This window comes from Anolis sagrei, chromosome 1 (genome assembly GCF_037176765.1).
Source record: "Anolis sagrei isolate rAnoSag1 chromosome 1, rAnoSag1.mat, whole genome shotgun sequence".
NCBI classification, from domain to species: Eukaryota; Metazoa; Chordata; class Lepidosauria; order Squamata; family Dactyloidae; genus Anolis; species Anolis sagrei.
Window position 1 is genome coordinate 218987859 of NC_090021.1, and position 17770 is coordinate 219005628.

The 17770-nt window shown below is 38.3% G+C and overlaps 1 protein-coding gene across 1 annotated transcript in view; it reads left to right on the forward strand.

Moving 5' to 3' along the window:
• The window catches only part of SNX4 (sorting nexin 4), a 56066-nt gene that overhangs the window by 13270 nt on the left and 25026 nt on the right, over positions 1–17770 (forward strand). Inside the window, exons 3-8 of the mRNA XM_060775229.2 lie at positions 3402–3540; positions 6073–6222; positions 8249–8296; positions 9709–9764; positions 13711–13783; positions 16116–16177. Coding sequence (XP_060631212.2) covers positions 3402–3540; positions 6073–6222; positions 8249–8296; positions 9709–9764; positions 13711–13783; positions 16116–16177 — 528 coding nt within the window. The remainder of the gene's footprint in view (positions 1–3401; positions 3541–6072; positions 6223–8248; positions 8297–9708; positions 9765–13710; positions 13784–16115; positions 16178–17770) is intronic.

The following is a 17770-nucleotide window of genomic DNA, read 5'->3' on the forward strand; positions in this document are numbered from 1 at the left end:
ATACAATCCTAGATGTTCATTGAACTAATCAAGACATGGATCTTTTAGGACTTTAAACAGCTTGAATCAAGTATGTGCAGGTTGCTGAAGATTTAGAGTACTCAAAATATCATCACTATCATGATTTATATTTACACATTAGATCTCTACAAATCTTTCTCTGACTGCTCCTAAGCTTCCCCCAACACTCTCAAGAGGCTTTCTGGAAGATACAGAGAATCTTTAAAGGTGCTTATTGTGCACTAGATGCTTGCACAGCATTGGGTATAATTATTTTATGGTGTGTATATGTGTAGACTTCTACAAATGTGGAGTACTATGTTCTTCCTTACCCCGTTATAAACTGACTAGCCACACCCTGCCACATCTTGCTGAGGCCAGTCTGGTGATCTGGAAAATAAAGTAATTAAAAAGTGTTGGTTTCTAATATATGTAATTTCTTTATGCTTGTGGATAAACAGTATTTCTTGTTGTCTCTTTGTCAGTGTTGATGTAGAGATTGTCTGGTTTGCCTACTCTGGAACATCCAACATATAATTGTCCTTCTTTAGGGGTTCCTTTCAAATCTATGATACTATATCTGTCATTCATATATATATATATATGTGTGTGTGTGTGTGTTTGTGTGTGTTTGTGTCTGAATCATATATATCTGTCTATATCTATGGCTGGATGGCTCTGATTATGTTTTCTTGCTCTGGTGAAGGGAGTTTGACCGGATGGCCTTAAGGCAGCATTTCTCAACCTGAGGGTCGAGACCCCTGAGGGGGGTGTCATGAGGGGGTGTTAGAAGGGTTGCCAAAGACCTCCAGAAAACATAGTATTTTTTGTTGGTCATGGGGGTTCTGTGTGGGAAGTTTGGCCCAATTCTATCGTTGATGGGGTTCAGAATGCTCTTTGATTGTAGGTGAACAATAATTCCCACTAACTACAACACCTAAATATCAAGGTCTATTTCCCCTCAAACTTCATCTGTGTTCATATTTGGACATATGGAGTATTTGTCCACAGTGCTCTCTGGATGTAGGTGAACTACGACTCCAAAACTCAAAGTCATGCCCATCAAATCCTTCTAGTGTTTTCTGTTGGTCATGGGAATCCTGTGTGCCAAGTTTGGTTCACTTCGATTGTTGGTGGAGTTCAGAATGATATTTGATTGTAGTTGAACTATAAATCCCAGCAACTACAACTCCCAAATGACAAAATTAATTTTTTTGAGCGATGGTCACCCCTTGGGTTAGTAGGTGTCATGTGGCCAAATTTGGGGGCAATTTGTCCAGTGCATTTTGAGTTATGATATCACTCAAAAAGAACAACGCATTCATATATATATATATGTATATATATATATATATATATAGAGAGAGAGAGAGAGAGAGAGAGAGAGAGAGATGAGAGGCTGCCAAATAACATACAAGAAAACTCACCACCTCTTTCTTTATAAAAATACAAGCAGAGAGAATACCAGCTTCAGCTCTTCGTTTGGTTAAGGAGGGTTTTCAAGTTCTGTTGCTAAGTAGTAGTTGAAAAAAAATCTCCCACCCTTCCTCTTTATTGTTCAAGAAAAAGGGTCAGAAGAGTAGCAGTTATCAGATTATGCGGTGCAACTACTAACAGTTTTCTGGTGTGAATCCTCATGCTTCTGTGCAACTCTTGACCTGGGTGGGGGTGCCATACAGTTGTTATGTCTTCTCTGCAGCTTCTAGGTTTGGAAGGATGGATAGATCTGCACTTGCCATAATAAGCGTAAATCTATATAGAAGAAACTGCCCATATAAAGCAAGCTGGTGACTTTTTATGTACATTTGTGGAACAGAGTTAACTAAAGAACTTTGTTTGCTCAGTTCTAATGTGGACCTGCTAGACATGGCAGTCTTTTTGCACTGTGGTGCCAAATTAAAGGCAAGTTTGTGCACTGTTGGAAGACTATTGTGATGACTAAGATGCAGGGTAGCTATGTTGACAAATCAATCAAATCAAAATCCATATTAGGTCAACCAAAAAGGCAGAAAACCCCTCACTTTCTAACCAAAGTTCCTTCATCAGGTAATGATGTTTAGCAAAACAACAGTCTCATCTTATATCTATTTAGGGAAAGTACTATTTATGAATAACCAAGAAGACACAAATAACCTGATGGAGAATTGTGGACTTTCCCGGAGAAGCACATTCTATTTGCTTTTCATTGCTGTCAAGTTGAATTTAACTGATAGTGGCCCTGTGAATGAGAGATCTCCAAGTCTCTCTCTTAACAACAACCCTACTAAGGTCTTGCAGACTCAGGACTGTGACTTCCTTGATTGAGTCTATCCACCTGGGATGTGGTCTTCCTCTTTTTCTACTTTCTTCTCTGTTCCCAAGTTTTCTTTCCTTTTGTAGTGAGTCACATCTTCTCATGATATGACCAAAGTATAACTGTCTCAAGCGTCTTGGCTTCCGTGCAGTTCAGGCTTTTTACTACATATGCCATAGTTTGACTGTATTCCATTATTTACTGATGAAAACTTCAGTAGTGCTGACTGCAGGAATAAAAGCAAACTATGCTCTCTTCTGCCTAAACCAGTGGTTCCCAACCTCTTTTTGACCAGGGACCACTTGACCAGGGACCACTCCCAAAATTATTTATTATTTTTATTATTCGCTTCATTTATACCCCACCTTTCTCACCCCGTAGGGAACTCAATGTGGCTTACAACTCTGGCAAGATTGAGTGCTTATTAAAACAACTATAAAATATATCCCATAAACTATAAGCAATTGAAATAGTTGAACAAATAAAACACATAGAACAATAAACAGATTAAAAACGTAAAGTTGAAATCCATGATAACATTAGTACCAAAAGGGTTACAAATCAGTTTTTGGTCAACTTTAGATTTGGTTTGGGTATTTGGGGTGCAGAAAACCATATTTAATAATGTAGAGCGGATGTGGTAGTAGTAGTCTTTTGTGGCAACCAGCCTCTCCCCTCCTGACATCTCCATTGCCATGATACTATAAGAGGGTTTTGCAAGACCAGTCGCTCTCGTTGCTGCATGGTTTTGAGGCAACGGTGTAGTAATGGTGAGGTCATGGACCATATTTTCGCTCTTGTGGACCACTGGTCGTCCACGGACCACAGGTTGGGAACCACTAGCCTAAACTTATGATTTAAAAAAATATCAGTTGATTTAAAAACAGGCTAGTCTTAATGAAGGTCAAGTTAAGACTTTTATCTGAAACCAAGGAGAACTTCTGTTGTCAATTAAGGCATCTGGTTTGACAGTTTCTTATCTTGTTTTCTTTGGTGGCGTTCAGGTAAAAGAAATGAAGCAGGTTATAGAAGATTTTAAGAAGCTTTGTTTAACACCAAGGCTAAATTTGGCATTGTTGTACTTATCATTGTTTCTCATATCTTTCAGGGCCGTGGATTCACAGGGCGAAGGACAGTGTTCCCCCCCAGACTCTCTTTGGAGGCGATATAGTGAATTTGAGTTGCTGAGAAATTATTTGCTTGTAAACTACCCACATCTTATTGTGCCACCTTTGCCAGAAAAAAGGGTAAGGAAAGTTTTGACCAAAATTCATTCTGTTTATTTCATCTCCTCAATAAAGTGTTAAGTATCTATCTATATCCATCCTTCCACCTAACACATAGTGGCTTAGGGCACAGGTTAAAACCAAATATATAATCTGAGTATTTATCTAATGATTCACTCTTACCATATCATATCTTATTATTGTTATTGTTATTATTATTATTATCATCATCATATCAGTCAATATCATATCAGTCAATACCACCTAAGCATAGAGTTCAGGTTTTTTGGGGGGTTTTTTTTGCATTTTATAATAATTTTTCGAAGCCATTTTCAGGTTTACCCATATGTAGGCAGTGCCTGGTGACATATAAGAGTGGGGACACTTGAAACTGAGCTTGAGCAGCAGTTTCAGAGATAGGAATGCAAAACTTGCAAACGTCTTTGCCCCAAGTAAAATTCTATTAAAAATGTATTAACTGACACAATTAGCATAATTTATAGTGGTGGAGATTTTCTTTCACTTGGTGGAGAATTTGACTTATTTACATCACCTTAATATGAAATAGACAGAAAAAATTGAAGCCTTTGGGAAGTTAGCTGGCTTTAAACTCAATAAGCAAAAGACCAAGATGCTAGTTAAAAATATAAACAAAGAAAACAAAGAACTACTCCAGGAGAAATGCGGCCTAAAAATAGAAAATAAGGTAAAATACTTAGGGGTGACTATAACCCCAAACAACATAAATCTGCTAAAAAACAATTATGAAATACTCTGGAAAAACATACAAAAAGACATAGAGAGGTGGAAACATCAAAACCTCTCGCTTCTAGGCAGAATTGCCACAATCAAAATGGACATCCTACCTAAACTTCTTTTTCTTTTCCAAGCCCTGCCAATTATAAGGAATGACTACCTGTTCAAAAAATGGAATTCAGATTTGATCAAATTTATATGGAAAAATAAAAAAGCAAGAATCAGTTTCAAAATACTTACAGATGAAAGAAAAAGGGGAGGACTAGGACTTCCAGATCTTAAAATATACTATGAGGCCTGCAATTTGCTAGCAATAAAAGAATGGTCAACCCTAAAAAATCAAAAGCTCCTAACTCTGGAAAGTTTTGATCTGAGATTTGGCTGGCACGGGTACTTATGGTACGATAAGAGAAAGGTAGAGAAAAACTTTAATAATCACTATGTAAGGGCAGCCCTAATCAAAACCTGGGAGAAGTATAAACCAAGATTATTCGCTAAAGTACCGCTGTGGATCGCGCCAATGGAAGCGAAACACAAGAGAGAACTAGGGAAAGATAATTGGCTGACATACAGACAAATTCTAAAAACCACGAATGATAAACAATTAACTATAAAATCGATAGAGGAGATTAGACAGTTAAACAGTAAGTTCACCTGGATGCAATACCATCAGCTATACCGAAACTTTAAAGATGACGAGAAGCAAGGCTTCTGCCAAGAACAAAATATTTGGGACATAGTAATGCAAAAAGAAAAGAAACTAATTAGAATAATATACAGGCAGTTATTGGGATGGGCAACAGAAGAAGAGCAAACTAAAGATTGCCAAGTAAAATGGGCCAAAGACTTGGGCCATAACATTCTTACAAAACAATGGGAGGAAATTTGGAACACCAAATTAAAATATACAGTAGCCACAGATCTAAAAGAAAATTGGCACAAAATGTTTTTTAGATGGTATTACTCTCCAGAGAAAATTGCCAAATTTAGCAAAACCGCCTCCAACAAGTGTTGGAAGTGTCAAAAAGAAATAGGGACATTCTACCACCAATGGTGGGGATGTAAAAAAATTAAGAAATACTGGAGAGAAATTCACTTAGCAGCACAAAAAATCTTAAAAACAAATTTTCCACAGCTCCCAGAAATGTATCTATTAGGCATATCCTATTCCAAATTTAACAAAAACCAGGAAAAAGTTCTCTTTCTGATTAGCACAGCGGCTAGGATACTGTTAGCTAAAATGTGGAAGCAAAAAGATACCCCGACAATAGAAGAGTGGATTATAAAGACACTAGACATAATACAAATGGATTGTCTATCCCAACATCTGAACAATTCAACAAAAAGGACAGACTGGGAGGGTTTCAAAGACTTTATTAAAGAAAAAAAGATGACTATGATAATAGACATATCCAGCATCTGAAGAAAATCAATAGACGGAGACAGCGCCGGAAAAGTCATAGAAACACGGACAAAACCAACACCAGAAGGGAACAGTTTCGCTTTGAAGACTTTGGGAAGTTCATCACATCGGGGGGGGGGGGGGGGGGGGGGGGAGGGAGGAAGGGGGAGGGAGAGGGTGGGAAGGGGATAAAGGACTTTCTCTCTTTTCCTTTCTTTCTTTTTTTTTTTCTCTCTTTCGCTCCCCCACATACTCTTACTCTATCTCACTGTCTTTTATTTTGCCCTCCTTTCCGTTCTATTATGTAACATAAAAATTTTCACAATAAAAACCATTTAAAAAAAAAATATGAAATAGACATAGTCCTACTGTTAACATTTTCCTTTGTTTTGCAGGCAGAATTTGTTTGGCATAAGTTATCAGCTGATAACATGGATCCAGATTTTGTGGAAAGGAGAAGAATTGGCTTGGAAAATTTTCTCCTACGTGTAGCATCACATCCTGTTCTTTGCCGGGAGAAGATTTTTAATGCATTTCTAACCCAGGTATTATCATACACTCTAGAGTAAAATAAATCAAAATTGAAAACATTCTATTTTAACCCAAATTCTATGTATATAGAAATATGAGTATATAAATACTTATGGAGTTATAACTCAGTGGCAGAACATTTGCTTTGCTTGCAGAAGGTCACAAGTTATCTCCTGACTTCTTAAGGTAAGGGAGACTATCCTTCCTAAAAACTTTCAGAAATTATTGCTAGTCTATGCTGACATGAGCTGGATGGATGGATGATAATAATGATGATGATAATAATTTTATTTCTTTCCTGTCTCTCCTTGTGGCTCGAGGCAGGTTACAGAATAATTAAAACATATACACATTGTAAAAATACACGAATATAAATATTAAAAAGTATTTCTATTAAAATACATATTAAAACATATTTATATAAAATACATATTAAAATAACACAAAACAGAGATTAAACAAAGGACACACATTTAAAATTGGTCCCGTCTTCTTCATAGGCATGATTGGTGGGAACGAGAAACAGGGCCTTCTCAGTGGTGGCCCCTTGGCTGTGGAACTCCCTCCCCAGTGATGTTAGATCAGCCCCCTCCCTTCTGACCTTCAGAAAGAGTGAGAACATAGCTTTGGGATCAAGCTTTCAAAGAAGAACTATAGTGCAATAGATGGACTGGAATTATGTGCAGTGACTACTGGAGTGATGTGGACTATGATTGCAGATAGCATGGTTTTGTAGTGATTATAATGTTTTGAGGTCAATTTTAATTTCAGTGTTTATTTTAATTGCATATTGTTGTTAAGGCATTGAATTTTTGCCTATCTGTAAGCTGCCTTGAGTCTCCTTCGGGGTCGAGAAAGGCGGGATCTAAATATAGTTAATTAATTAATTAATATGTAAAAATGATAGCATGAAAATAAAAGCATTGCAGGAAGATGTAATGAAGGAAAACTCACTGTAAATCTTTAAACAAGTAAACAGAACTGAAGGTTTCCTTCTCTTTATAGGGTAGAAATAATCAGAAGCCTGTTTAGATATTACCTGGGGAAAGAGCATCTCTTAGCCAGTTTGGCTATCTTTTTGATTGTTGATCTTTCCTACCACTTGGGTAAAAGGTGGAACACGAAAGATTAGATGTGGTTAAATCCAGAGTATTGGATTTAACCAAAGAGCTAGGAAATGGCTCCTCTGCTTTTGCCCATGACTAGTCACCTCAAGGATTCTTTGTCTGTAAGAAGATAGCCATTAGGCTTCTGAACAAGTAGAGTAGTGTCACTTCCACACTATACAATTATAGTCATTGATTCCACTTCAGCTATGGTATTTCCATCCTATGGAATCCTGGGGTTTGTGGTTCAGAGAGGAGCACTTGAATTCCCAGTGTGTCCAGAAATCCATAGGATGAAGCCAAAAGCAAGTAAAATGGAATCAGTATTCAATTGTCTAATGTGAGGGGCTGTCGTTATTGCTTTTCATACTATTAATGAAATTAATGATATGTGTCTTACCTCTTATATTGGGGAGCTAAAAATCCAATAGCCTGTTAATTTGTAGTGAGTAAAAGTAGCGTCTTGGTGACTAGGCTGAAACATTCTTGTAAACGGAAGCAGTTGGTTCCGTTCTTTCCTTTCCCTTTCAGATAATAATAATAATAATAATAATAATAATAATAATAATCTTTATTACCCCGCCACCATCTCCCCAATGGGGACTCGGAGCGGTTTACGTGAGGCCAAGCCCAAATGACAATTACAATAAAGAAAAACTGAAAACACAAACCGAAACCACGAACAATAAACAATAACATCATAGTTACATAAAACATACAGTACATGTTACCAGACTGGTAAATGTGAAAAGTGTTGGTGCCAATCACTTCCACTGATGCATTAGCAAGGGTTTACGCAGATACTTACAACTTTGAGTTCATAAATGAACTTTTCTTGGCGTGAACCTTGTCAGGGTTAAATCTTTAATGTTCCATAGGTAATGTTCATATTTGTAAGATAATATAACAATTAAAGTGCAGTTTCACTTTCTAGGAAGGTGGATGGAAGGAGATGGTGAATGAAACAGGATTTCAGATGAAGGTAATTATATACTTTTAAAATGCAGTAACTCTCAGTCAAAGTCATAAGTATAACTTTATGAAGGATGAAATATATCCAGAATTCTTTTGGCAACCAAATATCATAATGTTGTAAAGCTCTTTTTTTACCCTTGCAATGTCATCCACCTATTAGGGGGGAAATACATTGTGCATTTCCATAGAGCCAGAGATTATTTTACTTAACATGAACAACATTGCAGTAAGGGTACCTTGTTGTCATCACAATTACACATATATTTTTCTTGAAAATATAAATATCATTTTCAGAAGAAGTGGGGATTTGTGGAGTCTCATGGCTTCTTTGTATAGATTGAAATTCTTTAAAAGTGAACCTCTTTGAGAGATTCCATATTGTAGATCAAAAAAAGATTATTCACTTTTTGCGTGTAAATGCTTCCGTTGGGCAGTATGAAAGTATTATCATTTTTAAATCCCTTTTTCATGAAACAATTGTATTCCTACATGAAATCACATTCAGTTTTAGGATTCTGTGCCATATGAAGTGTCTCTGAGAAAAATATTTTTATTGGACTCTTAATAAAATAACTTCCAGGAATGTGTGTGCTTCAGTTTGGCATACTGCCAAATATGCCTGCCCTGTTTGGCACAAGTCTGTCCATGCAAAGCAGGTGAACAAAACATGCAGAATAATCACAGGTTGTCTCAAACCTACACCTGTTGATAAATTCTACAAGCTAGCTGGCATTCCCCCCCCCCCCCCCCCCGGATATGCGACAGGAAGTTTCTGCTAACTTTGAAATAAATAAGGTTGTACACTGAAAGCTACCCACTGCACGGCTATCAGCCTCCTCCCACTAGACTCAAATCAAGGAAAAGCTTCATGAAAACCACCACTCCTCTTAACGTTCCCCTAGCAACAGCAGGTGTTTCCCTCTGGGCAGATAAACCAGGAAATCCCAGTTGGATTGCCCCCTCCCCCCACATGAGGGTCTGCCTCCAGGGGCAAACCAAGAATGAGCACCTTGGAAGTCCCTAAACAGACTCAGAAGTGGAGTGGGCAGAACAAAAGACAACCTGACAAAATGACACTTCCTAAAAGAATCCTCCACCTTGTGCGCCTGTGGAGCAGAACAGACAACTCAGCACCTGTATGCTTGCCCACAATGCCCTGCCTCATGTACAGAAGAAGAATTGTTTAAAGCTAAAGACAGTGCAGTCGCTGTTGCTCATTTTTGGTGAAAAATTATTTAGCCGCTAGTGCTCCTTCTATTTTTACCAGTTTTATACTTTTTTATGCAATGCTTTTGAAACAAAATAAATAAATAAATATGGGTTTTATTTTATATCTAAGATCATTTTCAAATTATGATAGTTGTCAGTCATTAGCTACTTGTAATTTAATTCTATGTATATATGTTGTTCCTCTGCCAGGCAGATTCTAGATTAAAAGCTCTTAATGCAACCTTCAGAGTGAAAAACCCAGACAAGTAAGTGTGTCTTTTTTCTTTACCAAATATTTGAATGAAATGGAAGTTTTATTTCTTGGTGCATGTTTTGAATTCTTACTAATCCCAAATGCAAAATGATTATAAAAATATGGGAGTAAAAACCCTTCCTTTGGTGGAGATATACACATGTTAAACTCCTTTCCCTTTTACTATAAGCTGTGGCCTACTTAAATATATTAGATTTTGTTCTTAATAGCAGATACAGCTGTATTGCTACATTTAGTAACTTATGTATCTCATTCTCAGTGCCCAGTTTGTAATATAGGCTCATTGTCACCTGTAACCCACAAGGACTGTGAAAACGAATATAAAATGTTAATTTGCTTGGAACGTTAACAGTACAATGGTATACATAATTATTTAAGTAGGTTTAAACTCCTTTAATAGGGTTTAGCAAGGCAAGTGTGACCTAAGACTACTTTGGCATATTCAGCTGTATTAGAGACAGAACCTACTTTTGAGTAGACATATATACTATGTACATTTTCCACAACCTTTAGATTTTTGGGTTGCTGTAAGTTTTTCAGGCTGTTTGGCCATATTCCAGAAGCATTTTCTCCTGATGTTTTGCCTGCATCTATGGCAGGCATCCCCAGAGGTTGTGAGGTCCTTATAACCTCTGCAGATGCCTGCCATAGATGCAGGTGAAACGTCAGGAGAGAATGCTTCTGGAACATGGCCATACAGCCCGAAAAACTTACTGCAACCCAGTGATTCCAGCCATGAAAGCTTTCGACAATACTTTAGATATTTAATGGTTCTCATTGGAAATTTGCAAGGATGGGTATAAAACCCTTCCACCAACTTCTGAGAACCAAAGTGAATGGAAAAGATGGTGGAGCTAACAAGTCCACTAAAACATAAAAAGATATAGAAAAATTCTAAGACAAAGAATACTTAAATAGCATATATCAGTAATTTACTAACTGTTAAACATTTATGCATGTTAGTAGACTTGTCAATCCCACATTCTGCCTTTGGAGATTTATTTCTGTTGAGACAACATATTCATCTGACTTCATAGTTAAAACTTTCTGTCTCTGAATGTACCAAAGTTTTATCTCTGCTGCAAAATCTGATGGTTGGTTGTGACTGAGGAAGTTGATTTTGAGAAGTATTTAGTAACTGAGAGCATTGGCACATTTTTCAACAATTGGAAGAGTGAATAATGAAAAAATGAGTGTGTTTCTTCTTTAAAACGCACACAACCTTGAAAAAAACTAGCAGCTGTCATTTTATTGCTAATCTCAGTATTTAAAAAATTCAACCTTGAAATTGATTTTATAGTTAGTGCTGAGCTTTTCCCATCCTAAATAATAGCTTTATTTTAGAGAGATAATAAAAAGTGGTGTAGTTCATAGGTGAAAAGTAAACATCTAGGTGATACCTTGACTAAACTTTAAAACAAAATCGTCAAAACAGAAAGCTTTTCTTCATCTCTTGAAATTTTTAAGGGAATATTAAAAACACGACAATGGTGTACTTGATATACTGCTTCTGCTTGTGTTGGCTGAATCATATGCTTGATAAAGGAAGCTCTCTAATACCATTTCATTTGCTGGGCCACTTTTACCCATGTTTTTTAATATCCTTTAAGGCCTCTTTGTTCCCACTGTTATAAGAAAGGGAAATTGAATCGTAGTTTGTCTTTCCCCTTATTGCAAATCCTGGCAGAATACCAAAGTCAGCAAACACCATCTGAAGGCAGAATTTGTGTTATTTTTCTCATATATAAACTTGTATAGGGTTATTTCCAATGAGAATTATTTGTTTAGTAGTGAGAAGAGAGGGGCTGCTGGTCAGAAAACCTTTTCACTAAGTTCAGCACAAACTTACAGATTCCCCCCCCCCCCCCCCCCATGTGCCTGAAATCTAGTTCAGTAAGCTTCCAGTGTGGTCATTTTGAACAGAGGGGGGAGGGAGATATACATTGGATAACACTTGTCAAGTTATTCAAATGGCTCTGTTCTACCCTCCTGTAGCTTGAGAGAGAGAGAAATAAAAAAGATAGGTTGCTAATTCATGAGAAGGAGAGCAAAATAATAAAAATGGAACAGAGCACTCTTCTGTGGCTGGATAATAGTGAAGAAGGTGACAGAGGCAATGTTGTCCTGGGTCCAAAGAATACCATGTATCGAGCTTGAATTGATGGACAATTGGACAAAGGCTCATGAATATCTGTGTATAGGTGGGAATTAATATACATCTTATATTAACCCCCTCCCCACGTGCTTGTCTAGCTTACTAACTTATGTTAGCTTTTAACTTCTTTTCTTGAAAGTATTTATGGAAAACATTTATGAGTCCATGCTAATTATATTTTAGATGGCTAACGTATTATTAGTGATTACACCAGAAATTTACAGTTCATGTTTTTTGGAGAGGGATCTTCTTTCTTTTTTGGGAATTACCTTCAGAATATAACTAAAAAAGACCTCCAGAAAACTACTTAAGAACTGAAATCTATCCTGAACTTTTAGTATTGATGCTGCTCTTGTGTTTTGCATCTTTAAACAGAATTTCAGGTTCTGTGAGATCATGAAGATTCTTGTTTAGCTAAGTCTAGGCTTTCTGTTTCCTTGTCTCGATATGATAACTGAGCCTCTCTTTGTGTGTGTATAGTTTGGGTACTTGCAAATTGGAGTTTCGATCTACTACTTATTTACTTAACCCTTCATCGTATGAGGGATTTGGAAGGTGACCAAATGTGTCCAGACAACTATGAATGTTTCTCTTGAGAGGGGAAAAAAACAGCTCCTTTGAAAGCGGGATTTATTTGCAGTTCATTTTTTAAAAGAACTGCATTTGGATCTTGGGAAGTAATCATTTTACTAATCAAGATCCCTTAGAAGGTAGTGGTTGTTCAACATTGGAGAAGTTAGTTTGATATAGATTAATTTCAGGCTGGTTTGAGACTGGATAATGTTTGTGATCACTGTTGTTCAATCAGAAAATACATTAAAAACAATTGAAGCTGCTAGTAATTTCCTTAGTAGGTGACATATGCTAGTAGAAAGACAGAGTGGGATGTCATTTATCCTTTTTGACCTATTAACCTTTTTGGACATTGAAGACAATGGGCTTTAGTGGCTCCATGTCTACTTAAAGGCTCATCTCTAGAACACGGTATTGGGAGATTTCTGATTGACCCCTTTGCATTTCAGCTGTGAGTTTCCTTTTGGGCATCTGTGTGGAGTGCTGAATGAAGTCATTGACAGATTTAATGTTTCCCAAATCAAAAAGAAAGAGTCCAGATGTGTAGCCCAAGCTTGCAAGTAAAGTGCCAAAGGAGTGGAGAAGGGCAAACATTGTCCCTTTCTTTAGGAAAAAAGGCTAACACATTAGAAAATCAAAACAGAATTTGAAAGCTTTTTAAACAAGAGAATTGATCAAAAATTAATAAATCCAGAGACAAATCCAGAATTCCACATTTAGGCCACAACATTCAAATACACAGGTATAGAGGGGTTCCATGACTCAGCAGTGCTACATGTATAAAGAAACACAGGTATATCACAAATGTACAGGATCAGTTCCATGATAATAAAGTTGGATACTGCAGTATGTTTTGTTTCTCTTCAAAATGGACACCAGAGTTTTTGTGGGGTTGCATTTGAAATTAAACTTGTTGACTGAATTAATGTACCAAATTTCATTTCAGAATCTTATTGCAGAACTGAGTTGCCATGGTATGAACTGACTAATTCAATTTCAGGTTATGCTTAGCCGATTCCAATTCTCTATGCGGTTGCTCTGTTAAATAGTTATTTTATAATGTAGTTGCTACTTTAGGAAGCAGAGATAAGTCTATATAAACATGTCAGACTTAGTCGTGTCATTTAAAAAAAATCTTCTCTGTCATGGAACTTCAGGAAATCATATCCCTGACTGCTAATGATGTTTCTCTCTGTTCTTACATTCTCAGGAGATTTACAGAGCTTAAACACTACAGTGATGAGTTGCAGGCTGTCATATCACACCTTCTAAGAGTCAGAGCTGTAAGTGTGTTCTCTTTGAATTTTGATGAGTGCAATCTTAAATTGACATTGTTGACTTGAAAATGATTTAATTTTAGTGTTGTGTTTTGGAAGTGGTGATTTGCTTTCTTTAAAATATGATCTTACTGTGAAATGAGCTACATGAAGTGATAGCGACAGATATGAGCGACAGCCACATGTTTGTGTGTGATACTTTGAAAGCAGTGGTAAAAAACAGGGAGGAAACATAATACTTCTTTGTGGCGCTGAAAATGGGAGATTCATTTGTCTGGATGATTGGGGAGGGTGCCTTCAACCTCTCCTGATCCACCCCTATTCTCCTCCGATTAGCAGCATTACGGGAACTTTGTCTCATCCATTGCCTTCATATACACTGGAGTATCAATGGTCAAAACATATGCTCTTTGTTTTTCTTGGATCTCAACCAGAAGAATGTCAGGCTGAGCTATGAGCTCATGTATCCATACCCCCACCACCTCTTATTGTAGTTTGCCTGTAATGGGGCTGAGGACAGAAGTGTGTGCTGTCACGATACACTTCTGTTTTATGTTCTGCAAGGTGTAAAGAATTGTTACTGTCTTTTAAAGATACTCTTGGGTTTAATAGTGGAAGCTGATAACATAGATTGAAAAATTCAGTTATGAAATTTCTGACTTACGTACTCTACATGTTGTCTGTATCTGTCTTCGGATTGTATGTTTCAGAGCTAAAAAGTAGTTAATATAACCCTAGTTGTTCTGCCCCGCAAGCTGTTTGCATGGAGGTGTCCTGATCTTACTGGGAATAGAGTTGATATGCTCAGAGGATCAGTTGATAAAGACTTTAATAAAACAATAGCAAGGTTCAAATCGCAACTCCTCCTGATCTAACTGGCAAAAACTCTCTTAAAAGGTTAGGGATTTGCTCTAATAGTGACCTTGCCTACTTATCTGTTGTCCTTTCTTCTTTGTTCTCTGGATCTTCAGCAATGCCACTTTGCTTACAAAACCAACTGTTTAAGTATTTAACAGTTTAACTTCTATTGATCAACCATTGCCTATCAACCTTGGCATGGAATATTTTTCGCATCTTCACTTTTCTGACACCTCCTGGTGTAATGGCTGACTTCCAGAGATGCAGGTTTTTTTTTTCTTGTCAGGAGCAACTTGAGAAACTGCAAGTCATTTCTGGTGTGAGATAAGTGGCCGTCTGCAAGGACGTTGTCCAGGGGTTGCCTGGATATTTTTGATGTTTTACCATCCTTGTGGGAGGCTTCTCTCACGTCCCTGCATGGGGAGCTGGAGCTGACAGAGGGAGCTCATCCACGTTCTCCCCGGATTTGAACCTACGACCTGTCGGTCTTCAGTTTAACCCACTTCGCCACTGGAGAGGCTCCTCCGCTGGGGAAGATTCTGAAAGGGAAGGGGGAAGATTCTGTGCAGGCATCTTAGTCTTCCTAAGATGGTTTACTTGTTTTGAAATTGAGCTAGATTCTTGATTTTAGGTGTATTTTCAAAAATTTGAATTATCAGACTGGTCAGAGAAATGAAACTATCAGATTGCTTAGAGACGTGTTGGCATTTCTTTGTCAAGCCAATCTATTTCTTAGATTTTTAGACCATTGAACATTTTAACATAGAAATAAAAGAACATTTGAATACTAAAAAGCCAAAACCTTTTCCATGAGACCGAATAAGAATTTTTTTAATGTATGTGTTTTATAAAAGTATACAGGCAGTCCCTGAGTTACAAACATCTGACTTACAAATGACTCATAGCTGAGTGAGACGGGTGAGACAACAGGAAGTGAAAGAAATCTACCATTTGGAAGGGAAGTTCACTCCTGAAAGAGTTATGGCGAAAAGGTGTCTCCACTGAAGCTTTATCACCAATCTTTGTTTCCACAGATGGATAGATAGATAGGTAGATAGGTAGGTAGGTAGGTAGGTAGATAGATAGATAGATAGATAGATAGATAGATAGATAGATAGATAGGGCTGGTGTTACACTTAAAAATATACCTGTTCAAACTTACATACAAATTCAACTTCAGAACGAACCTGCATAACTTGTCTTGTTCATAACTTGGGGACTACTTGTATGTACTGGTAGATCAAGATGTAACTTGGAGCAATTAAGAGAAAATGTTAGGTGCAAACAAGTATTTTCTTGTTTGTGTGAAAACTGTCGCAGGAAGATAACATCTGACTTTGTCTTCCATTGTTTTATAACACACATATTTACTTTGCTTTCTGGATGGTACACTAACCCTAATTGAATGAAATATTTGGATTTTCTTTAAAAGCTGAACTTGAAAACTTGCTAGAAAATTAACAGTTGTTTATTCTTCTAGAGGGTGGCAGATCGACTTTATGGGGTTTACAAAGTCCATGGGAATTATGGGAGAGTTTTCAGGTGAGAGATAAAAACAGGTTTTAAATATATTGTCTTCAAGTGTTGTTTTCCTTTTGAGAGTTTATTCCACCTTTTTAAATCATGTGAATGTCCCAAGTGATTGCAATCAGTAATTTAAGAACTCCACAGTCAGAGTATGAAACAAATATAAAATAAAGAAAATAGCAGATCAGAAACAATCAAGGAAAAAATAAATCCAAATAAGTGTACAGCAGGCCATAATTTTTATTGTTCACTTCTGCAGTGTGTAATTTTTTGGCACCATACAGATAAGATCTGTAACAGGCATAATATACAGTGAAAAGGGAATGGGAAAGGAATAAGGGAGCAAACTCTGTTGCAGCTTCAGGGTGAAGCTACACTGGTTTATTCTTCGTGTCCTCTGCGAAATCCACACCTATGGGTTTCCCTTCGCGCATGCGCAGAAATCCGGAACATTCTAAGTTTGATGAAATAAAAAATGATTATTTTGAGGCTCCGCCCACCTCCCCGCCCCCTCGTATATATATCCCGCCGCGTGCGGGTGAGCTCTAGTTCCTTTTTCCGCGCTAATCAGGCAGCATCTCGGAACGTTCTCTCTCTACATTCTACCGGCTTGATTTAAGGACTGTTTTCACTCTACCTCCATCTTCTCCATCCCCGACTCGGACTGGCTACTCTTTTGATCATAGGCTAAGCATGTCTTCTCCTTATTTCAAAAACTGCTCGGCCTGCGGGGCTACCCTCCCCGAGGCCGATAAACATTCTAAATGTTTGTTATGCTTAGGAGAGGCTCACAATCTCCAGTCATGCGAGATTTGCCTGAGCTTCACAACTAGAGCCCGCAAAGGCAGAGATGCCCGTTTGAAAGCGCTGCTGTACGAGCGCGCTTTGGCTCCTCAGGCTCCTTCTGCCCCCTCCCATTCCTTCTCAACTCAAGAGCCCCCTCAGCCTTCCTTTCCACGTGCTGGAGATAGGCGAGACCCGGGCCAGGCGAGCGCTTCCCCAGCAGAGCTGCCGAGAAAAAAATCCAAGCCCTCAAAGCAAGCTGCGAGGGCGACAAAAGCGAAAGAAAAAGCCTCAAAGCAAAAAAAGGGACGGCAACTCACTGGCGAGCAGCCCTTGAGCCCCCCTATTCTGGAACCGATGCCCCACCTCTCCGGTTCCGTCACTCAACTCCAGGATCCCCTTCCCTCCTTGCTCCATTTGGAAGATCCTTCTTACCTTCCCCCGCTGGAGCTCCTGGATCCGTTGCAAACTCAACCCACTACGGAGCTTTCTCCTCCGCCCCTCCCTTCCTCCCAACCATCTCCTCCCCCCTCCCCCAGCCCACCGGATTTGCCGGTACCGAGGGAGACTCCTCCCTCGGAGCAGCAAACTTCTGCAGCGCGCGTTCTGCGCCGCCGCCAGCGCTCTCTCTCCCCTTCCCCTCAACCCTCTCCTAGCCCCCACCCTTCCAAAAAGGCTAGACTTCATGACCAATATCACCCCTATGGCCCACAGGATTACCCTTATCACCTCTACCCTCCCCCCTCCTTATCCTATGTACCCCTTCTACTATCCTCCTCCCCCCTCCCACACCAAGGACTACAGTGCCCATTATCCCCCCCAATT